Raw genomic sequence first — 25,302 nt, forward strand, 5'->3', positions numbered from 1 at the left:
TTATGTTGAGAGGGGCATAGAGGCAGCTGCTAATGAGAAGGTGAGGGAGGAGAGAAAAACGCCAGATGTACTATGATGCACACTCTGCATTTAATGAAGGTGATACGGGAGGCAACGATAGAGGAAGCGAGGGGGAAGGCAGGGAAAGTGAAACGAGAGACGAAAACAGGACATACCCATAGGCCACACCGGCGACGGTGCACTTCTTAAACTGCATCACGTTGCAGGTCAGCGTTCCCGTCTTGTCAGAGAAAATGTATTTTACCTGAATGGGCAGAGAAACAGTTCAAGAGTGCACGGTTGATTCTAAATGAGTAACAAACCCTTTGAATAAGAATGAGCTCAATATTAAATTCAAATTAAATTCAAAATGTAGCGTTTACCTGGCCCAATTCTTCGTTAAGGTTGGAGGTGCGGGCCATAGCAGGTGTGTTCGTGGGCTCATACAGCATATCAGTGTCCTAAAACACACATCGGATCCTTAAATCTCACTCCATAGTAAACTTCCACATAGTTTAAATCAGCTGAGTTTCAAAAGCAATTTAGAAAAACAGCCCCAGCAGTCTTTTCTCTCAATCCTCTTTGGAAAATATTGACACCTGGGACTGAAAACTGAAGTTTGAAAGTCAAAGAGACCCACTTTGTGCCCTTCGTTTCAATCAGCTAATATCTACATGAAACATAAGTGCCTCATAATGCATTTTTTGTGGGTTTTTTTTTTTTTTACTCAGGTAGTGAAGAATGCTAAAGGAGAACTCCGGTATTTTCAACATTAAGCCTCATTTCTGAGTCGTCTGCAATGTTTTAGAACCTCCCTCACCTTTTTTTTTTTTAATTTTACCGCTGTCTCCGGTATTTGCCTAATTTTGATTCTTCTCAACCTGCTTCAGAATGGCAAGCATGGTGCATGTCCTAAAAGGTCCGTAAAAGCACCATAAACGTCCGTTTTCAAAATCATCAACTCACCGGAGTGGTTACTGGTGTGCACTGGTAATCCATATCAAATTTTGTTGCGACAAGTCCCGGAAAGAGGAGATGTTTGTAGTTCTCTCGCACCGGAAATGCTGCTAGGTGTATTATCCTGGTTTGCATTTCCGGTGCGAGAGAACTACAAACATCTCCTCTTTCCGGGTTCGGTGGCGGAGTAATATCAACGAACATCCAGTCTTCAATACAACTCAATGGTATTTACAAAATGTCAAATAAAACACGACAGAAGCAACTTTTTGCAACAAAATTTGATATGGATTACCAGTGCACACCAGTAACCACTCCGGTGAGTTGATGATTTTGAAAACGGACGTTTATGGTGCTTTTACGGACCTTTTAGGACATGCACCATGCTTGCCATTCTGAAGCAGGTTGAGAAGAATCAAAATTAGGCAAATACCGGAGACAGCAGCAAAATTTTAAAAAAAAACGGTGAGGGGGTTCTAAAACATTGCAGACGACTCAGAAATGAGGCTTAATGTTGAAAATACCGCAGTTCCCCTTTAAGATATGTCTCAAAAATCCCACTGCTGTTATGTCATTTCAGTGCCAGTAAACTTTTGTGTAAAAGTAGATTTAGTAACCATCCCTTTTCCCTCAATGTGCATAGATTTGTTATGCATGTTCATTTTAAAAAGTATGTATCCTGAAGCTCAGCTCAGTTAAATGGTTGACTGTAACCTCAACTTACCCAGTTGATGAAAAAGGCTTGGGTGAATTTAATAACCTCCAGTGTGACCAGGAGACTGATGGGTATCAGGTTGTTGAAGAGGATAATGAAGGTGAGGAAGTTGAGGCCAAAGTTAGCAGCCCCGCCATCTATCAGGGAACAAGTTTTGGACAAAAGGGAAGCGATACACGGAAAACTCGTCAGTGGTGGTTTGTAAATATCAGTTCGTTAAATAAAAAATAAAAAACCCAAAGCTACATCCAGCTGATGATCAACATTATCCCAATCCAGAGAATGTTTTGGGCTAATGTCGTGCATTAGCTGGAATTAACCTTTTCTTCCACCCAACCTCATTCTTTTATATCTCAACCGATTAGTAATCCAATTTAAAGTCCCAAAGATTCAAAGTAGCGATCGGGGACTGAAGTATCTCATTAGTGTCACAGCAGCAGCCTTGGCATCCAGCATGATCCAGGCAATGAGTTCCACAAAGCACTATGCAAAAATGATGCTGGTTCCGCAAAAGCCCCAAAAAACTGGTAATGATCAACATGTAACCCCAGTGACAACAAACATGAAAACAGGAGGGATGTGATTTACCTTTCCTCAGCTTGCAGGAGGTGCAAATGTTACCTTCCTCAACCCAAGCCTTGAGACTAGCTTTGTGGTTTAGAGGATCAGCCCTTCCCCATGACAGAAGGATTGCAAAACAAAAAACTGGATGGCACAAAGAAAGTGGCAGAATGGAAGCTACTGCTACGACAACACATATAGGAGGGAGTTCTTTTTTAGAAGTGGGGGGGAAGACAAACATTTCAGATGCTCTCAAGACAAAGGAGGGAGATTCAGTCCATAGCACATTCTCAACCAACAAAAAGTGAAAAAGAGTGGGCGGATTATGTAAGGTTGGGTGTTAATGATGATTTCTACATCACCTCATTTCAAGAAGCCGGCTAATTATGATACACAAAGAACTGCTGGTATCACATGAGAGAGCGATACTGGATTGAGAGTCATTAAAACTCATTTTCACAAAACTGCAAAAACCAGCTGATGTCTTTTCTTTGTCTCCGATATGTCATTTTAGAGTTGGTATCTGATGTTACGAGCATGTTTACACAATCAAAATGAGCGGGAAAATGTATTTAACACGATCGCACCAAGTTGTTTTGTTTGATTTCATTTTTGTGAACTTTTCATTGGTTTCGAACGTCTACTGATGAGAAAAACAGCAACTTTTGAAAATCATGCTGAAAGCAAAAGTGGGAAAAAATAAATATTTTGCCATGCTATCAGGTGAGTAACATTTTGCAGAGACGGTCTACATAAATTCAGGGATAGGGTTAAAAGTTAATGACTATCAAGCACTGGTCCTTATGAGCTTGTGCAACTGTAGAATTTCAGATATTTCTGCTTAAAAACAGGTCTTTGACTTGGTAAATCTAAAACATGAACCTGGTCTTGCTCCACACCCGCTGTTCAAGCCAAAGGGACAGACCATGATACTGCCGCCACCATGTTGACGGGATAAGGACAACACTGCAATGCAACTCTCAACTTTCTACTAACACCAGTTTTATTCTCAAATCTAACGTTAATCCTCGAGGTTTACATGTTTTGTCCACTCAGAGTTATGCAATATTGGACCAATATTATTCATTAGAAGAATCAACAAGTATAATATTTAGTCTCACTCTTTAATTGCGTTATCTTTATTGACTTTTAGGACTCAAGTTCAAATCTGATGTTGTTTTTGATCATTTATGCCAAACTTTTTAAAAGTATCAAATGGTTTCACGACCTTTATATCACCACAGTTACTATATTAACTGGCCTGAGTGAGGAAGATACACTTTTGCTCTTACAGTCTGCTTTAGTTGTCACAGTGTACCGCCTTAACGCACCAACCAGTCTGCCTTTTGAACAGGTCAATGTCAAAATTTTGCATTCAAGCGGCCTTTATAATCAAAAGTTTCTGTGAAATATGGGCATGCGTGATGGGGCCTAGGCTGACTCCATTTTCTGTCTGCACTTATTGTACACATGCTGATGAGCAAGTGAAGTTCAAATATCTTAGGAAAACAAAGTGGTGTGAGCGAAATGAATGTTTAAGATATGACAATTTCTCCACCTCTCTTTTGTCACAGGTTGGATAATATGCACTGGACAGAGCCTCAACAACTCCTTATGGAAGTAAAATCATTTCAAGATGGACGCTTGCTTTATAACTTACACTTTCCCCCATCTGTTCAATAGAGGATCTTTTTGATGAAGGTTTTAATACCACCGATGACAATATTGAAACCTTCTGAAAACCAATAGAAGCCAAAACAACGTTTCATCAAGAGACCATGTAAGTCATAATGCAAGCTTAAATTGACCAGGGCACAACCTGTCCTACACAGGCCTATCAGGGTACAGAGTAATGGCCAGGGTGTCATGATAATCACTTTGCATACCAAGTTCAGAGCGTCATCTCAACAGAAATAAGTCAGACGCTACTACGCAAGTCACATTTTGTTTGGTTTTAGAGTCTCTCAGAGAAACTTAAAGAGAAACATTTTATATCAATATTTGAGAATACGAGTAAAAACTGAGCTGGTTTTCAGCTCTCCACCTCCCCTCTCTGTCCGTCTGTCCTTTAAAAATCCCCACAAGAAAATAGGGCGGCAGAGGCATTTAGAAAATGTCAGCTTTTGCCCCTTGAGGTTGCAACACATGTTACATGTGTTGTGTTCAAGCCATAAGCACATATAAGCTTCCTGCTATTAAAAGCTTCCTGTGCACAACCTTGTCTGATATACAGTCAAAGCAAATGCTGCTATTCATTATTTGCTAAAAAATGAGAGGGGGGAAAAAAAGATGGTCTGAAGCTTGGACACTGCAAAGCGTTTAACGTGGCACAAGAAAAAAAATGGAGGAAAAGTGAAACACTGTGTGCATGAGGCACTGAAATTAGACAAAGGTATAAGAGAGCTGGAGGGGAAAAACCTATTGTTGGATCCCTGGTATGTGCTTGTCCATGGCATGGGCCCATACAAAGTAGGGCAACCATATAGGGGGCGAGGGTAGGGGGCTTCATTTGCTTAGCAAAGGCAGAGCTTCAGTAAGGGGTTAGTAAAGGAGGGTCATTCACGGATGGCCAAGGCTTTTAAATGGTTGTTACCTGGAGCTGTTAAAAAACGACAACAAAGAAAACAACAAAATCAAACAGAACATTAGAAAGGAACGAAAAAGTACAGCAGCGCAGTGATATTCAACCATTTCTTTTTCAATGAGACTCATTCACAAGACATTTATGCATGTCACAGCTGTGTTTTCTCACTTAACAGGGAATTCACTTATTCCCACATTGCCACATATTTCACTTGTAATACAAAGCAGAATTTAACTGAGGCAACATAAAACGGCACGACACACAGCAGCATTTAAGAACTTAAAACGACAAAGTAATAAGCCGATATGAACAAGTGAGATAAAATATGTGGAATATGTTGTGAAGCCAGAGCTGTTGGGACTCTTACAGTTGAGATCCATGTACCAGGCATCATTGCCGTACTGGTACTTCCAGATGGTTTGGCCAATAGAGCAAACCAGGGAGATGGCCAGCAGGCAGCCAAACAGCACAAGGATCTGAAAGTTGGTGATGCGCTCCACGTTGGACAGCTTCAGAGGCGGCCGCGTGGAGTTCTGAGAAACACATGACACGTTGTGGCAAAAACCAAAATGGGGAAGTCAGACAAACTGCAGTGTTTCTGTTTCTGCTCGGTGACAATAAGAGCATTTAGTCCATCTGAACCCTTGCAACTAGACTAATAATTAGAAAGAGTATTTTATAGTTAGCTTTGCAGATTTTTACATTTTCTCTAGCATTTCTTATTAAATCATCAGACCGACTTTGCTCCATTTGCACCAAGTAATGAACTGTATAAATGTGGCTTTACCTGCATGAGCTTCGTATCATGTCCTGTGTAGACCACAACACCATGGACCCACTGTGTGTTCCTCAGCTGGGCTCCTCTCAGTAAGATCTGGTCTGGACCTAGAGGTACCGCGCTGTTGTAAGAAACATCACTACCATTAGTGCGTAAACTTAACCTATTGTCCCCATTTAAGCATTAAGGGTTTGGGCTTAAAGCTACATTCTAGTAGATTAAAAAATTGTCCATTCATAAATATGAAAAGACTGCAAAACTGTTAACCTCCTTAAAATCCAACTTTTAAACACAATATTTGTTCGGGAGGCCCCAAACCTCGAGAACCAATTTGTTATAACCTAAAAGCAGCCAAAAAGCTTTCAATCCAAAGCCTCCGGACAGCTGTGTAATTAAATATCACTGCAGCAGGTCCTTTGTTCCACAGAGAGATAAAACATGCTCCTGTTTCTCCTGGCTAATGGGATACTCAGATGGTAAGAATAGCAGAGAGTGGCAGACATGTCACCATGCAACTGAGCCCACCTGTGTCCATCCAGACGCATGTTCCCGACAAACTCGTAGAGATGGAGGTTTGGGCTTTCACACTCCATCCGCCCAGAGAGACGCATCAGGTTGTCAATTTCCTTTATGTCTACTGTCACTTGGAGACCCTGTTGTAGTTAAGACGGCATGAAGGCAGTGTTACTTTTACTCATTAGTAGTCGTTGTGTGGAAAATGACGGGTACATAGAAGGGCTTAAAGAAACTGAATCACCTGTCTGATTTTGAGGTTCGTTTCTCCATCCAAATTAGATGTTTCGATGTAGCACATACCCTGTGGTTCACTGTTGTTGAGGGAAAGGATATAGAAACTTGGAGTAAAATCATAATGTAACTGTAAACTACAGTTCAGTGTTGCTGCACACTATTGTTTACTTAATATCCCTTGTTCGTTGTTTTATATAATCGTAATTTCAAATTATTTCGAAGAGTATAACAAAAAGCTAACTATCAATTTGCAATAATGATATTAATTTACAACTATTAACAGTTATCTGATAAACTGTAAACTAGCCGTGACAGAAAAGGGGGGTAAAACAGAACAACAACAACAACTAAAAGGCTCGAGCACTGCAAACAAAGATGCTGCATGCCAGCAAAAACTGCCATCAATATTTTACTGACACTGTCCATTTGATGCCTAGTAAGCATCCATAGGACAGACATAACTTCTTTGTTTGGTGCTGCTGCCTCCCCTGAGTTTAACTGTCTTTCAGAAAAAGCTAAAATATACTGAAAAGGGACAGAGAGTGGACAGAGAGAGCACAACCATCAGAGCGGGGTGACAGGACCGAGCAGGCATACCAAGCATCACAATCAAAGCAGACGAATGGGCCTGAGACAGACTCCGGGACAGGGACTCAGAGTTAGAGCATGCTGGTGGTTAAAAGGTGAGCGAAGTCGCTGGTTATTCATACCAAAGACACTGAAATACCACCACAAGCAGTGCAGGGGTTTGGCGTGTCCTGCGGTAAGCCACTCAATGAGAGCTTCAATTAAATAAATTGTACTAAAGTTTTTTTGAGATAGCCAGAAAAATCAATTCTGATAATCTGTCCCCTTCATAAAACAGTGAAATACTGCCTCTGTACTGATTGTGAATGACTCAGCTACACGTAGGCTCATTCAAATAGCAGTAACATGTCAACATGAATCCAAGATGGTTTCTACTTTTTCATCTTGGAATGTGACGGCATGCAAACTGTCAGATCAAATTAAATTGTTGCATTCAGTGTGCCATACAAGCCATGCAAGGGCAAGGATATGGAAAGTTCACACCCAAAAGACAGCGCGAACATTAACAGAAGGAGCATGTACTCCTGTGTTGTAATACGCCATGTCTCCATTCACTTTAAGCAGTGTCAGACAAACATTTACAGGGGTCTACAGTTGAGCTGTAAAACAAAACACTGCAGGATAAAATCAGCAGCTAAAAGGTACGACTGCCAAACCACAATTTCGAAGTAATGTAAAACAAGTACAGATGTTGTGTTCACCAACTTCACTGGCATTTGGTTTCTGCCAAAATAATCCTCTAGTGTGAACATTAAAGCCTCTCTGTCATGTCAGGAGAGCCTAGACATCTCATCCTAGTCGGTACACACAGCCCCTATCTCTCCCACCGCCGTTTTGTTGCTGGTTTGCTGACCTGGACGACAGAATGACGAGGTCGGCCGGGAGGTGATCCCCGTTTGCAGCTCTGACTACTTCCCCAACAGCCACCTGATATTACCAACCACACACCAGCAGGGGGCGAGACAGAGGAGGTGTGGCAGTTGTTTGCAGGAGTTGGACGCAGGAGTGGAGAGGATGAAAAAAATAACAGAACACAAGTAGACAAACAGAAAACATACAAGGGGAGAAAGAGAAGGGGTTCAATTTTTGGGAGATGTGAAGAGCACAATGATCAGTCCTGTATGATCAGAGCTGTGGTTGGTCATCCCTTCTCCTTTTCACAAACCATTTAGAGAAATACAACACAATGAACCTGCTGTTTGGCCGTAGCCGATGTGTCAAAAGCTCTTTTTTTATGTATCGGAAATGGTGTCACCAAATTTGTATTTCAATAAAGTTACAAAGTACAAAAAACAAAAAAAACTCCTCAAAAGTCAAATTCATTGTAGATCCAAATGGCTTTTGAAAAAGTGAAGGAGATAAATAGGTTTCTGATGGCATGACTGGTCAAATCTAATAAAAAAACAAATGCATATCAAAAAAATAAATAAATAAATCACATTACATCTGACCCACCTAAGGAAATGATGGTTGCTCCATTATGCAGCACAACATCCTATCATATTCAATTGCTTAAAAATCAAGTTTTATAACTGATTATATATAGCAGGGCGGTTAGTCTGTTTTAGAATCTGAAATGTTGGCCTGATGTGTTAATGAACCATCACTTCTTTATGGTGAGCTAAGAGAGAGCAAGAGGAGAAGAAGAAAGAGGGAGAAGATCCCCGCAGGCAGCAGCAGGGAGGAGTCCTGTACCTGGATGATAAAATGACAGCATCCGCAGGAACGAAATCACTGCCATTTACTCTAATAATATCACCCACTTGAACCTGTGAAAATAAACTGGTTACTGCTGTTGGATTTCCCATAAAACAGCACAGAAAATGCCAGATTAACATTAGGAGCAAAGAATTACAGCCGGCAAAAGATAGACAAGCGCAGTAAAAGAACAGAAATATAAAATACGGATGACGAGACAATGAAATAGCTGGAGTCTTCTTTCCATTACGGATGAGCTTAGCACAACCTACGTCATGAAGTGATCTCCGCAGAGAGAAAACTAACCATTAAAAAACCCTTAAGTAAACAATGAATATATATATATTTTCCAACGTGGAAGTCAGTCACGCTCAAGAGAAAAATCAATTCTTGCTGTAAAATTAAAATTACATTTAAAAACTCAAGGGAAATATTTTGCTCCAATAAACTACGAGAAGTGATGATTAACTCTTTAAATAAGTCGAAAAAATTTGAGTTGATCATTTTGGACTTCTTTCGAGCTCCCCTGAAAGAAGAACTCGTAACAAAACTTGAAGACCAAATAGAATTTGGGAGAGAAGACACTTTTACAATATGCATGATAAAGAGGCAGAAAATTGATCAATAATTTAAACTTGGGCTTTTTAGAGAAACCTCCATGTGTATGAAGACATCCATACATGCAAGTGGTACAGTGAGCTGTTTTTAGCTGTGATTAATTAATTATATACAGGGACAGTCATTTCAATTATTGAATGAATGCAGGGATTGTTGTTAATGTTTGTACAGTGTGACCAACGTGATGTTGATTTTTGCTGCGATAACCGATTATATTCTTATGCAATATATGTGGGTGAAAATGTTTGTTTTCTTCTGAATATATTAACATTTCTACAAGGCAGGAAGTTGAAAGGAAACATGATTACACTGAACAAATCCACAAGTAGTTTACCAAAGAAAATCAAGTCTTATCATCTGTATCATGTCCCAGAGAGCAGGTTACAAAGGCTCTGCCAGTACTGCCCTGCTAAATGAAAAATGTAGCCTCTCACAGAGGGAGCAGTGTTACCAATTAGGTTCAAATGCAGCTTTATTCTGCACTGCCTGGTGTTTTGTCTGCACGCCCCGTGCTTTTAGCTGAATTGCTCCAGCCACAGAAATTAAACAGTTTCATTATGAGTGAAAAGCAGAAGCTGCTCTTTGTCCTCCAGCACCGCCTTCCAAAGATCATCCACATGGAAACACTGCATTAATAAGCTTAGGCTGCATAGTAGAGGGGGTCAGGGCGTGAAGGTGTGTGTGGAGAGATCAGTCCGTGTGAGAGAGGTTTCTCCAAATAACAACTGTACAATTCGTGAGCCAAAGATATAGAATATGTGTGCAGCTTTGGCTGGGTACATACCTTCTCCCAGTGCACGATCTCCCAGGCACCATTCCTCAGCACTGTGATGAGGAACAAGAGCGAGTTGAGAGGGGAAGTTACAGCAAAACAGAAAGAAGTTCAAACAAAAAGAGATAACCAGAGCCGTTGATAGAAAGCACATACTGGTACAATTAGGTTTTTATTAAGACCTACTTTCTTGATGGCAACAGTACACCCATAAACTACACTAAGCATAGCGGTACATTTGCTGGTTGACCCCAAAGTTCTTTTCTAATCCCTAAAGAAGAAATAGTTTTCAATACCTTGACATTCCTTTTTGTTGACAACATTGTCAGCTTTGTGACGTTTCTGTGAAGAAAAAAAGGAAAATACTATTCACCTCATGAACAGATTATATTCTGATGCACATTCATTAAAACGAGACAGAAAGATGAGCCCTCCACTTTTGAAATGCATTCAATATTCTATCGAAAGCAGCACAGCACAATCACAGCAGCACGTTATCACACATGTGGTCACGACAGGAGTCCCAAATCCAAGTAAATCTGATGCCCAACTCTGAGCAGTTATCCCTACAGGGTCACCTGACAGACGGACCAATCATTCAGGATTAGAGTGGTGCTGTAAAGACGGTCACGTGGCATCTAAGGAGTAGGGATGCTGGCATCAGTAGATTAATATGCCTTGATTAGTTGGCTTCAACATATCAAAAGGGATTTGCTGATTTTCGCTGTTTTACTTGATTACAATTTGTTTAACTGAAGCATTTGACGAGTTTATTATTTATTCTTTTTTGACAATTCATGAATTTGCAGGTTGATTTAGAATAAAAATTTGCAGCCACTTCTGAGACCTTTCCATGCACACAGCACCATCGTAAAATCTACACAAACCGCTGCGTGTGACCAGTACGAATCAGCACCATCACTTCCCCTCGCATCCTGCTTTTTGGCTAAACAATTATGCAATCAACTGTGACTTCTGCAGCTGATTTCAAAGGACAGCTTGTCAAGTAGCATCATGCCGAGTAATAATGTGTTGCTCCATCCTTCATTGATATGATCACTGAGTTTTAAAGTTGAGCTCCTGAGAGTTACGAGTGCTCTATTTGATTAGCAAGTAGAGGACCCATCCACTCACATTTCTGCTCACAGCCCATTTACAACAAGAGGAGATCTATTCTCGTTCAGTCAAACTCAGTTTAAAAACTATCCATGGAATTTGTCCACACTGTGCTCAACATGTCAGGAAATTAAAAGAAAAGTTTTTGAGTGACTCACTAAGAAGGGAGCAGTTTAAGAAGAGGCATGACAGTTACGCAAACTAGCAAAACATCTGTTTAATGATACAACTGCTTTCAATTTGGTCAAATCAAAGCATGTGGTGTTTAGTTATTTTGTGTGACAACAATGTTTTCAGAAGCTTGTTTTGGGTCTTTAGTCTCATCCACTCATTAGTGCACAATTTATCTGATTTTATGTTTCAACAGCTCTTCTCTTTGTGGTATCCTCTGGCTTTAGAAACCCGTGCGGTTGACATGCAGCACAGCACTCTGGCTGGAATCATACCAGGACAGCTGCATTAAGGACTCAGCTTTAGTAGCTGGTGCTTACTCTGCCAGGTGAGCAGCATTGTGCCCCTAATGTGTCCATTTCTTGTAAATCCATCCTTTTCCTCTCTGCCATCCATCCATCCGTTACATGCTCGCGTTGAATCGTATTTGATTTAATATCCCTGCATGCTGTAGTGTCTAATGAATAGGCTGCCTGTGTCACGTGGCTTCAGCCGTTCTCAGGCTGCACTATGCAAAGTTGAGACCTTTACAAAGCTCATTCATCATGCCCTGTGCAAGAGTTGTCAGTCAATTTCATTCATCCACACTAGTAGGTCTGATGGTGCAGACCCTACTCTGTTCAGAGAAGTGCAGGAGGAGCAGAGCTGCATTTGCATGAGCAACTCCACAACTTATGCTGCTTTACAGTCTTACAGAAAATGTGCTGTGCCTGCCTCTAACACTGCCTCTGTCCCAGTGGACTTAAGGAAAGGGAGATGCACTGGCACTGTATTGAGATGATGTGTGTAATCACAGTGCAGCAGAAAGCGAGTGGCGCACAGAGGTTATGCGTAAGTACTGCAGTATCAAGCCTCTGTAGACTTGAGACATACAGAGGAAGTATAAAAGAAGTGACAATAAAAGCAGCATCTGCAGTGTTACAGTCTTTGGTCTTCCAACTGCTGTTTTCTTCTCACTGTAACAAGGAGGGCACAGAGCAACTGTGAAACTCTGAAACTACACAACGCACTACTGTAAAAACACACTGGAGCTCAATTTTACAATATCATATTCCAATTTTGGTGACATTATAAACTGAAAGAGAGCCGAAGTACGCTGAAGAAGCAACCTATGCCTGCTGCTGCAAAGACAGCCGGCAAAAAAAAAAGGAAGGCATGCGCTACACGGTGTGTGCCTGTTGTGCATGATTCATGAAGTTAGGGGTCAATGTTGCTCTGTCAGGTCAACTTGTGAGGGACAGCACAGCACAGGGGACAGACGTGTGTGCAGGTGACCTTCAGCAATAAAGACGGAGTCATCACTGCTCCGTTCCCATGTTTTTCACAACAGGCCAGGAGAAAAAGTGCTGTGCTGGTCAGCTTCAGCACACGATAGAAGCTGTAGTATAGGGTAACTGCCCACCGGGACCTGCACAGAGGATCGCATTGCAGGGTCCCTGCAATACAGTAGGTTGCAACATTCTCTCACTTTGCTCAGACGGACTCGAGTTTATCACTCAGCACCAATGCAGCTATGCAGCTGACACGATAAAAAACATTTAACTGAAAAGAAAAGAATACTAACCCCCCTTTACACTGAATAACCTACACAGCCTTTTCTTCACAAGCATCTGTTCAACAGCTCAGAGTTGCTTGAGGGCAGACAGTCGCTTTGTTTTGTTAGTACTAACTGCCTTTGTGAATGAGCATTCAGTATCTAGGTTAATCGAGTACTCGGGTGAAGTAGGCACAGCTGTGACCCCAGAATTGAATGTGTATGTTTGCTTATTCGATTCTGATGTTAGGAGTTTCCTGCTGTGGTCGCATGACCATCACTGCCTCCGCTCTGCTTCACAGGGCACAGTTCAACACTCCGAGCATTCTCCACAAAAAGAGTCCAAACAAAGGCTCTGTACGCGCTGTCAAGGTGGACGGTCCATTCAAGCCAAGGCCCAGTATGTCACTGCGACAGCGACAAACAAAACAAAATTAAGAATTACATTTTATGAAAAAAAATACATTTTTTTTCACAAACTGTATTACAGGAGGAATGTATTCAACAATACCCATAAAACAGGCAGTTGTCTGAGTACACTAATGCAAAATAAATCTGCATTAACTCAGCAGGATGTGCCACCACAAAATGTTAAAGAGTCCACGGTGTTGACTTCCAAACTTCCCAGATCCCAATCTGCATTTGTGAGATGCACAGAAAGAAGCCTCATCCACACATTCTGGTGTCACAGGTCATACTTCCAAAACTCCAAAGGTTACAGGTGGCCACCACAAGTGGGACCTGCACAATATTTGGAAATATTTTAACATTATGGCTGATCAGTATGTTACCAGTAGTGTTATATGCAAATAAAGCCTTCAACAGAATGTTTATCGTCTTTTTGACAGTTGCTGAACGTGATATTTTCAATCATGGTGCTGCTGATGTGCATGTCTTTATTTCTGCAGTAATGATTGTTTGGGGTTTTTTTGTCTGGATTTCGTCTATTTTACTTAGATACTGAGATAATATTAAGATAACTTATATGAGCAACACTTTTCACACGCTATAGGATCTAGCTTAAAATCAAGCCAAGTAAAATGTAACAGAATCAGTAACAGAAGGACAAAGAGCTACAAAGAGACTCTTTAAAAGATTGAAACAAATTAGTATCAAATAGTACTCGAAGAGTACTTGACTTACCAGATCTTCAATTATCTCCTTGACAGCAGCCACCACAAGGATGAAGAGCAGCGGCACCAGTGTGGTCCAGCGACCAGTTGGGGACACGTCTGGGATTTGCTAAAGGAGACAAAACATGGGGAACTTAAGTTATAGCAACTCAATTTTTTTTTTTTTTTTAAATAAGTTTCTGGGCACTTTTGGAGCTTAAAACAACACTGGGTTATGTCACAGCCCCACTCACTCTGCCAATGTCTTTGTTGGTAACCAGAAAAAAGCTAAAGGAACGACACAGTGCTGCAGAAAAATGTTGCCCAACAGTGTAGATTATTTTTAAATGCAAGGTCTCGTTAGATCATCTCTCAGTTTGACGCGATGTAACAGTCAGTAAAGTTTCTGTGTTATTGTGTGGAAATAAAGTAAGACGGACTGCAGACAGACCGATGCGCCTTCTGAGCAAGGCCAACAATATACACTTTTACACGTTCTTAATGCATTTTAAAATGTATATTGTGTCATTTCATTCTCAAGAAATATCCATGAGTCAAAATGTTGTAATGTTAATTGATTGCATGCAGTGAGTCTAGCAACAACACAACTATGTTAGAAAACAAACAAGAGCCTACTCAACATTTTAATGTGAACATGTTGCTACAAGAACTTTATATCTTCATAGTTAAATAACTTTACAATTAAAGCTGAGACAGGACCACGGGGCAGCCAGTGTTATGCTCCTGGAAGGAAACTTGGACGAAATTGATCTCGTCTCTCTCATCTGCATAGATGTTTTATTCAAGGTCAGAACATCGACAGAGCAGGTAATGAAGATTCACACTGGCGGCTTTTCAAAGGACACAGGATAGAGTTCTTCCCCCATCAACAGAGATCTCATTAACATGGGATATTCTGTCAGTTCACACATAAAGAAAAGCTGAAGTCTTTTTGAATGTTCTTGATTACCTGTTCTCTCCTGGTAAGCTTTGAACACCTGAGATTCAGATTTCCGCTCTTAAATCATGTAGTAATCTTTGGTGGTTCGAGCTGAAGGTGTTCGTGAAAGGAATTCATGCTGGCTTAAGCAGACAAGCCACTCTAAACTCCCTTAGAGGTAGAGAGCCTTTGTTCTGCTAAATCAAAACAGCGCCAGTAAGGCTGAGATGAGTGGCTACTGTTGGACTGTAGCCGAAACATTAAAAGGGCTGATTATCAGATGGGTACAAAACCACCTCTCTGTGAGAAGCTCACTTCTTTAACAAATTCACTTCTAAAGATTTTCATATCTACCCTGCTGCTCGACCTGTGGCTTCAACTCACTTGTGTGTTCCACTTTAAGCACAAAGCAGTGTCTGTGCTGCAGTTTAGTGGTCGGGGTAAACTGAAATACAGCCAAACAAGTCATAAAATATAAGCCGAGTATTTTGACCTGAAAGGCCAGTCTGCTTTCCTTCTCAGACAGGCACACATGGTATTACATGTATTATTCATTATCAGGACATTTAAAGTACTGTGTCTGAGTGTGAGCCCATCTGTGTACATATGGAATTACAGACATGACCTTCAGGATAATGGTGTGGTTGGTCAAAGCAAATAGCGACAAAAAAGAAAGTCCAACAAAACAATCACGACAAGCAGGCAAAATTGGAATGAGAGAAGCTGAGATGGAATATTAATACATCCAATCATGTTTGTGCTTATATTTGTTACAGAAGCACTAAAAATACCAGCTTACCTGCAAGAGCGCAATGAAGAGAAAGAAGGCATTTGCTGCCCTCCTGAACTGCGAGTAGAGGAATCGAGGAAGGAAGGTGAGGACGTTATATTTGGCTGTGCTGAGGACCGAATCAAGCAGCAGACACGGCAATGGGTGGAGAAAGAGGAGAAAAACAAAAGAGGTCAGTTATCAAATGTGATACGACAACAGATAAGGCTGCTGCTATTAGATTGCAAAAAAAAAAAAAAAAAAAAAAAAAATCACAAGTTAGGGCCTTATTCAGATAGCCCCGGTCAGATGAATACAATTTCAGTGACCATCTCCCTCCTTCGTACTGCAGCTGTAGAGACGCATGCCTGTGTGTGTATGTGCGAGACTGATAAACAGCAGTGACCAGCAGCTTCAATAACAATAAAGAATAATTAGAGGGGAGACATGAGCTGGCAGGAGGGCATAAAGATCTCCTGGCAGATGTGAGCTATGTTTCCTGTGGGACTAGCGGTGATAGTTGGATATTGAGACCAGAGGAGCTTTCAGCAGCCTCAGAGTCAGACCTCCAGTGGTCTGATTTACAGCTACATTAAAGGGGCCAGTCAGAACAGCCACTTTAGGAGAGGATATATACCATGCTGCATGCCGCTGGCAATGCTTGGCATACTCACGCTTGCACAAAAGCTGTCAGACAAATGCAAGCAGAATATCAGCATCGCCTTAAAACTGGTTTAAAGGCAACCAAACATATGTTTGAGTTCACCAACTCTGATGATGCAGTTTTACTCTTGTCAGAATGAATCACGTACAAAAAAAGATGGAAAGAAAGAATTAATAACATGGATCATAAACGTACAATGTAAAGTTATGGAAAAATAGAGTTGCTCTGCCTCACCTGAATTACCAGAGAACAATATTGTCATTCAGGCTTGATCCTTAACGAGTAAGTGTTGTTGTATAAATATCACCAATCATACAATCAAATTGCTTACAATTAGAATTACAAGGTAATTATACGGTAATCAGGATCCTGGGGAATATCACCCTGCTTTAGACCAGCAAGAGTTAACAGCATATATTTGAAAAAAAAATAAAATAAAATAAGCCATAATCGCATTAACCCATGCTATCCTCTAGCTGATACACAGAATTTGTATGGGATGATTAAACAGTCTGATAGATGGTAATATCACACCTGACTTGGAACAGTGATGTGGGTCTCTATGCAAACACAACAGCACGCACAGCTTGAATGAAGTCATATCACTGATTGGACCAGTAACCTTTATGAGTGAATGACCTGAATGTTTGTCGTCCCACTTAATTCATCTTCTGTAAAGAATGTGTTTTAATTTCCCTGACAACTGGCAGCAGAGAAAGCTGCGTGTAATCATCATTATCATCATCGTCATAAAGGAAGAAAAAAAACAATGGGTGAGATATGCAAATGTGGGGAAGTGGATGCAGGGCAAAATGACCCTCCTTTATAGACAATTATAGATCTTACTTTTTATTTCCTGGCTGTGCACTGAGGATCAAGATAATACGAAAGGAGCACTTTCTCCAGATGTTCACAGTTCTAGCCATGAGTGTCTTGTGTTGTTGCTCATTTAGGATAAAACTAAGGTTACATTTACCTCATTTTAAGACCTGGTAAGTATGCCGAGTATATAATGATCGATATTGGATACTCTTCGTCTTTCAGCTCTATCTGTTATTAGCATATCACATCTCCTGTAAAAGTCAAACCCCCCACACGCACAACATATTTACGTTAATTAATCATTTTCCCAGTTACTTGCGAACACATTGCATGTTTACACACAGGCAGCACAGTAAACATAGAGGACAGCCAGCAGGTGATGAAGATGCTTTGCAGCGGGACTTGCTAAAATCCATAACTGTTATGATTGGTAATGACAGCACATTATGCTGTTTGCAGCACTGGTAGGCTGCCAGGGGCATAAAAACAGATATAAAGGTGAAACAACTGTTGACAGGTGAACCATCACTGTAAACAGGGTTTACTCACTCAATGCATCAGATTTCTGCATATAACGGTGTAAAGAATAACCATATATATATATATATGTATATATATATCTTTTGCTTGAAGGAAAATCATACAATGCTCTGCCTTAATTTCCTGGCAATTACGTGTCTTGAATGATTGATTTGGTCCTGTGTGATGTGCTTACGCATCAGGGCTCATGGGATGCATCCATGTGTTGAGTTGCTTGCATAATTACTTTAAGGATTTGCAGGGGCAGGAGTGCCCGACACATTCAGTTCACCAGCGTCTCTCGTCATTACTGCCATTCTAAAGCGGACTTTCCCCTCAGTCCATCAGCATGCAGTGAAAACTTTAACGTCCTTCTATAGGAGCAGCTCTTTCTTCTTTATATCAGCCACAAAAACACGATTCATCCCCTCCTGAGGGCTACCCTCGAGCTGCCAAAGCAAATACAATCGCAGTGAACTCACATAATTCACTTGGGGCAGCCTAGTATTTATCAGAAGAATATTATTCATATCATATTTAAGGGTTAAAAGCATCACATTACACATCATTTGTATGGGATGATTAAACAGTCTGATAGATGGTAATATCACACCTGACTTGGAACAGTGATGTGGGTCTCTATGCAAACACAACAGCACGCACAGCTTGAATGAAGTCATATCACTGATTGGACCAGTAACCTTTATGAGTGAATGACCTGAATGCAAGACATGCCCGTATGTTTTTTTGCAGCTGTGGATACAAGTAACCAAGTAGCAGTTGAACCGGTATGCTGGGTGTCACATGCACTGTTTGGCATTTAACACTGGTATGCCATTATAACCAGGAGCTCAAATCAGAAGTAAATATCCACCCATTCAATTGAGGAATTTGTGTAAATACCACTAAGCGAAATGTTTCATTCACCTGGTTCGGTGAGTGAGACCAATCAAGCTGCTACAAAGAAAATTACAGCAATCTTGGTTCATTGTGCATTTCTGCCCATGCTCGTCCATGTCTATTCATAACTCAATTGTCCAATGTTTTCCACACAAGCAGCGTTTAATAGATGCTCAACAGTTCGCTGGTTTGCAAAGCCACTCCTGTTTGCCACAGGATAAATTGTCAACATCTCAGTGATTAATCACATTGACATTACATCCAGACCTGCCAGCAACCGGTGCAGCTGAATAAACAACCCACAGCAGTCCATACACAGAAGCAGAGCTACAGCGCTCATCGTTGAGGAGATGCTGCAGTGGGAGAGTGTGATCAAGTGAGGCCAAGAAAAAAGGGAGTATTTTCTCTCTGCTTGTAAGATTAGATTCATCATTTATCACAGACCCAGCCCCCAGAAGAGTCTCGACAGGTCACTTTGAGACAGTAACCAATCCTGTTGAACAAATTGGATCTTCTGAGCTGCATCAACCTGTGCGTTCAAGGTCTGAGGCAAATGTTTGGCCACAGTTTGGAATTCAAAACTAAAACTAAATAATAAAGAAGAACTAAACAAAAAGGCAATTCACCGACAGCTTTGCATTTCCCCAGTGAGGTCGTGCAATATTTGTACCAACAATCATCTGACAAAACATCTGCATTGAACTGACTTTCAGTTTTCTAAGCTCAGAGATTCTGAATCCCATTCGACCGTGAACAGGATGTCATACCGTTCTAACAACACTGTAATGTTAGAGACACAAGCATTTAACTAGCAAACATCTAGATATCTAAACATTTACACAACCACATCTTCCAAAGAACCCTCAGTTTGCTCAGTATCTCTGGCCCTTTATGTAAATGCCCTAACAAATGTGATGAAGACAAGGTGAGCTGATCTGTGGAGAAAAACGCATTATGATCCTGGCATCGAACAGCCTACCTGGGGCAATGTCATAAACAGGTGAAACAACCTGAAATTAAGGCAATACGCATTTGTGTGTGTGCTGCTGCTCACCCTTCAGCTTTCACAGAGTATTATTGTTTTGATATGTTTTTTTGTTTTTTTTTGATAAGTGAAACTGATTCTTGAAAATCGTCAGGATCATCCAGTGCACAGACATGCCCACATATTTCAGAGCAGAACACTACTTATTTTCTTCAGTCATTTAATTGGGTTTTCTGAGGTTTGACTAAATCAAGAACACATATTTCTCACAGGGCCTCAAAGAAAACAAGAAAATAAGGTCAGAAATGCCTGATTTTTTCTTCAGATTCAGTAATCTAAAAGGAGAAAAGCTGTAATAAGGAGCACACTCTGTTATCTGTTACCAGTTGTGCCAATACATGAGAGCTGTTCTAAACAAATGGCATTTCCTCATCATGCTGGCGTTCAAAGGCCTTTTTCATTTACTAATCCTGTTCAGTTTTAGGACGTGTCTATGCGAGCACAAACTCCTCATATCTAAAGTTACTCATGCAGCAAGAATGCTAACAGTAATCTTCCTTGACGGCTTGCCTGAACAATCTTGACCTTTAATGCAAAAACCTTGCACTCCTTCTAGAGAATCAACAGGGTAAAAAGGTCAGTGTGGAACATCTGCACTAATGCATCGCAGGAGACAGAAATATTGTGGATATTTATAAGATATTATGCAGCTACGGGTGTTTTCTTGGCTGAACCTGTAAAATAGCTCCTTCTTCTGCACAATGAACTCATGGTATGCATTTAAAAGTTATTGTAACAGGGTTGAGTACAATATTTTTAGCATGAATATGTTCTCAATCAATATAATCACACAACACAAGGCTCACAGAATTCGACAACTCAAGCTCAAAATGCCCCTAAAATGACAAATTTCAGTTTGTGACTGGAAAATTCTTACAAGGCTGAAATTCAAGCAGTGTCCGAGCAGCCAAAGCTTGCCTTAATTCAGCCATTTTGCTAGTGTCTTTGAGGGTTCGTGCATGGCAAAAAATAGCAACACTTGACCCTAAAAAAAGAAAACCCCTGACAGAACAGATTATGACAGCCAGCTGTGATAAGCTTTAACTTTAGGTGGGATCAATTTGAAAAGCAAACACAGGATTTTATACTCATCAGCCTCACTGTTTTCATATTGTGTTGTCCATCTCACAAAGCACATATTTGATGAGTTTTTCTTTTTTGTGAGTGGAGGAGTGCTGCCTCCTGAGTTCAGTGAAGAACAATGCGGCGTTTGTGATCATTTCTTAGCCACTATTGTGACAGCATTGTTGGCTGATGCCATTTTGTTTCTGAGTGCACAAAAGAAGCAGAGGAGCACAATTTCCAGCTTAATCCAAGTAGTTGACCGGGTGAAGCTATTGCTGTTGACCACTATACTTTTGGACATGATTTTAACTTCATTCTTCAAATTTCTCGTCATCTTCTATACATTTTGAGAAATAATCTTCTTACCTGACTCGATTGCAGCAAAACTTTGTGAACTGCGGCTGGTTGAGGTATATGAGTCGGGCATCTTCTTGGTCGGCCAGTGATGTCTTCTCTGGTGTGTCCTCTGTCTTTTCATATCCTGCAGCGTGTGAGAAAATACATTGTAGTTTCCAGTTTAAAAGAGAAAAAGTGCCTTAAGCACAAACAAAAGTGAGATGAAACAGTGTTTTGGAAAGTCTTTTAGTTGTTATGTGTCCCCAGAGGAGTCTGGAAAGGACAATTCAGTAACTCTTACGCTCGGTGAAATCTGTGGTGAGTCTATTTCACCTTGAGGGTTTGTCAAATGTCAATTTTTTTACTTAATGGAGTGAGAAGCAACTTTGGAAAATATAATAGTAGCTCGCCAAATTGCATGTCAGTGAAAAGAGATGTAGAAGAACCGTGTACTCTAATAAAACACAGAATCATCAGTGTTCTGATAAAAGTGTGCCCTGTCCTGTGCATCTATGGATGAAAACAACAGTCCAGTATTCCTCGAGCCGTTTGAAGATGCACCTACATGCTTTTCTCACCCCTCCACTCGATTCTTTCACGTTCAGCTTGTGTGAATACACCTATGTTACACAACAAAGCTTGCATTTCAGTCATTGCACCATCACTGGGATACACGGTGATTAGAAATTGGAATTTCCTGTCCAGGCTGCTGGCAGGATGTCCACAAAACTTATCAGAGTACATTAGCTGCAGGGGTGTGGTGTGTGAAAAAGACGGTACAGACCTACTATGAATCTCAATACCTCTTCATTCGTTTCTGAATCAATCAGTGCTTTGTCTTACTGAGAACAAGTGTGGTTAAGTTAGAAAAAAAAGAAATCTTTAATCCATCCGCTGCTTTTGTTCCCCCTTGACTCTGTCTTCTCAATAAAGTTGTTTAAAACAAAAACAAAACAAAGAAGGCATGTATGATAGGCAGAAGCAACCATTCTGTGCAGGAGAAAACGTCTGTCTGGGTGGATCAAACTCTTTCACTCTCCATCTTCTCCAACTCTGGAAGCGCTCCGCTCCCACCGAGTTCAACAATGTGGGATGGAGCTCTGCTGGCTAAATCAACACAAGTGAGAAATGATGCAGGGGGAGCATGTGGGTCTCAGCAATGCTTATGGGTCTAACATTACAGATTAATACTGCTCTGCCCACTTACATCATTCACATGCAGGGTGGAGATAGGTGCTGTGTCATATGAAAGGATTTCTGAGGATGTAGCAGAAAAATCCAAAGGCTGGTGCCTAAAAGCTGCTTATTGCAAAAACAGGATGGCAAATAAAAGCAGTTTACATTTTTTTTTTTTGGGGTAAAAATGTAAACACTAAACGATAAGCGCATACCTTTGCAGAAGGTTTGATCGCACACATTCATGCAGGACTACATCTTTTATTCCCGTCCACTGGTAAGCCGTCTTTTTAAAATGATCCCATGAAATCTGAACACATGTCAACCCAAAGAAAAATACCATTTCTGCCTTTAAAGACCAATAAACAACATACCACCTGGGATCCAAACTTTGTATAATGACGAAGAGTCTTGGATAAAGGTTTCTGCTAAATGGTTGTAAAGTAAAACTTGTGAACATTGCTCCATATTGAACCCAGGGAAACTAATCCTATGTCAAATAAAATCTCATGTCACAGGCATTCTGAAATATTGTCAGCTTTCATTTTCTACACGTCTATATCAAAACTCTGTACTATAAAATACCGTTTTAAGACTTAAGAGTCAACAAAAATGTACAAAAGATGAAAAGGGAAAACGTACATTTGTTAAGGAGGTTTACAACAATCCTGTGATCGCCAACCAGTTTCACCCCCGGATAGACATTATATTTGCAGAGAGGAAACTTCTCTATGGAACAAAGTCTATGTAATATCCTAAGTTATTATATTAACCTAGGATAACTTAGGAGGTTCAATCTTTGTCTTTAGGCTCCTTCAAGATGAGTGGCTTATTGTAAGTTTTTCTAGACGTTTGTTTGATCAGACAATTATTGGACCGAAAAGCGCTAAAAATTCATTTTTACACCAACTCTTTTACAGTTACCAGCAGCTGATATAATCAGACTGACTTCTCTTGCGGAGTTGGACAGACTGATGAACAGTTCTACCAGAAAAAGTCAGATTTGGCAGGGATTATCTGGTCTGTAAAAAGAAAAAAAGAAATTTTCCCAGGGTTCACATTTCCCTATCTTCATATTTTAATTGATATGTCTTGGTATGTGGCTTCAGCACTGCCATAGGAGCACTACTGTAAAACTCTAAAGTCAACAGCATTCCCTGACTATCAAGTTGCATACATGTGATCCAGGGGGTGCTGGATCGGCCTTTAGTAATCTGTACTGCTAGTTGTGTTTGGAGATATGGGGTTAAAAAAAAGAAAAGAAAAAGGCATAGCATAGCTTCCACAACTGCAGATGTCGTAAATCATTGCATTTAGAATGGAAGAAAGGCCACACGAGTGAGGGTAGATGGCTTCTTGAAGCATCAACAACAACAAAATGCAGGGTCATGAGAATCTGTAACCGGAGACTCTACAGGATATGCCCCAGCTGTAACCCAACCCCCGCTCTGCAGTATTTCCTTCATGTCATGTCAAGAAAACAAAGTAGACGACCGACACGGTCTTCAAAGTCAAAGTTACTACTTTCCTTTCCTTCTTCATCTCATCTAACACTTCCCACTTTCTCACTCATGTTACACAAACCTCAAATGTTAAATTACAGCTCTCGTTCTCTTAATGATCCCCTTGGCTTCGCATCGAGGATCATCAGTGGGAAGTGCCAAACATCTTCGCCTGATAGTTTCTCTCCTTATCATGTGCTCAGAGCTAAAAATAAATGCCCCCCCTCCGTTGTCATTTGGCCATCGGGGGAAACACAGGTTGGTTTTCCCGACCCTGTTAAACAGGATGACAGATCAGCCTGGGTGGTTTATTGGATTAGTGTCGTAGCAAAACGACACAGGAGAATTAAAAGTGGCGCCAATTACTTAAGAAGGAAAAACTTCCTTCCTGATCACCAGAGGCTATATGTACCGTGTCGACAATAGGATGTAAGAAACTGCTGATTCCTTCTCCTCTTTGATCTACAGCCAGATAGTTGAATTGATTAGAATTTTGAGTAAATGACACACACACAGTTGGTTCATCTTTGATGCGAAAGAACAACGAGGATAAAGATCAAATTTCTGAAGAATTCTAACTTCGAAGGATGGAAAGAAAAGTTTTCACACTTATTTGATGAGAATTTACGGAGAAAAAACTCAGTTTAAGATTACAAAAATCCTTTAAAGTCGTGTAACTAAGTCGCCGCAGCTTTATATGATATTCTTAGAGTTGATCCTCTAGTCCTACACAGCCTTGTAGTTTGAGGAGGGAATCTAACCTTTTCAGTTGTTTGTCAAGAGGTCCATCCTGTCCTCCACCCAAAATGAACAGAATTCGCCACCAACAGTTCCCTTGGTAACGCTGTGATGACAGGTGGTTAGCGCTGAGTAACTGCACTGAGCAAAGGTGAAGGAAAGGACTGACTCAAAGGGGGGCTGCTTCACACAGTCCGGTCAAGAAAAGGGACGGGGCTCCTGGCTCTCAGTAGGAACGCAGAAAACCAACAATTACAGCAATAAAATTAAAACCACAGGTTTGTGTATGGGCTCTAGTTACAGTTTCGACTGAGACCATCCTTTTTCTCTATGAAGCGCTGCGTAGCCAGTGTGTAAGTGATACCCCAAGCCTCCAAACTGCTGAATGGATTGTGAATAATAATCAATTAGATCCCAAATAGAGATCTCTTACACACTAAAGAACATATCCAACAAAGTCGGTCAAGGAGCTAAACCTTTAAGCAGCTTGGCTAATGAGGAAATTAGCATTTGTAATAACAAGTGAAAACTCAGAACTCGTTTAGCTGACGAATGCAGCATGAGCCCAGTGATAAGTGGCAGGCCAGTGGAGGTGGCTGAGCAAATGTGATTGATGCCGTTTCTGTGTTCTGAATGAGCCTTAGCAGCGGGAGCCTGTGTGCCGGGGTAGGCCAGGTGCTGCAATGCACCAGTTGCAGCTGGTACTGCTCCTGTTTAACTTTGTCCTTTTATTCTCTATTTTAAGCAGCTTTGACACAACAAGTTGGACGCAAAGTCTAACTGAAAGTTGACAAGAAATTCTATATTTTGTACGGCATGGTGGTGCATTTCACACCAAAGTGTGAACATCAAAGTACTACTCATGCATTAAT

General features: G+C 40.8%; 1 protein-coding gene across 5 annotated transcripts in view; it reads right to left on the minus strand.

Annotated features, from left to right (window-relative positions):
* Positions 1–25,302, minus strand: part of atp8a1 (ATPase phospholipid transporting 8A1) — a 90,656-nt gene that overhangs the window by 54,471 nt on the left and 10,883 nt on the right. For 3 of the 5 annotated variants that reach the window (XM_075481803.1, XM_075481800.1, XM_075481802.1), the window contains 13 exons: positions 21,045–21,159; positions 15,694–15,793; positions 13,986–14,084; positions 10,318–10,363; positions 10,034–10,074; positions 7,787–7,860; positions 6,353–6,422; positions 6,121–6,248; positions 5,605–5,716; positions 5,185–5,350; positions 1,682–1,809; positions 384–461; positions 177–265 (listed from right to left, as the gene is read on the minus strand). In XM_075481803.1, the coding sequence (XP_075337918.1) occupies positions 177–265; positions 384–461; positions 1,682–1,809; positions 5,185–5,350; positions 5,605–5,716; positions 6,121–6,248; positions 6,353–6,422; positions 7,787–7,860; positions 10,034–10,074; positions 10,318–10,363; positions 13,986–14,084; positions 15,694–15,793; positions 21,045–21,159 (1,246 nt within the window). Of the gene's footprint in view, positions 1–176; positions 266–383; positions 462–1,681; positions 1,810–5,184; positions 5,351–5,604; positions 5,717–6,120; positions 6,249–6,352; positions 6,423–7,786; positions 7,861–8,628; positions 8,703–10,033; positions 10,075–10,317; positions 10,364–13,985; positions 14,085–15,693; positions 15,794–21,044; positions 21,160–25,302 lie in introns of all 5 variants that reach the window. The other 2 variants (XM_075481804.1, XM_075481801.1) reach the window with 1 other exon arrangement.

Source organism: Odontesthes bonariensis, chromosome 13 (genome assembly GCF_027942865.1).
Source record: "Odontesthes bonariensis isolate fOdoBon6 chromosome 13, fOdoBon6.hap1, whole genome shotgun sequence".
NCBI lineage: Eukaryota > Metazoa > Chordata > Actinopteri > Atheriniformes > Atherinopsidae > Odontesthes > Odontesthes bonariensis.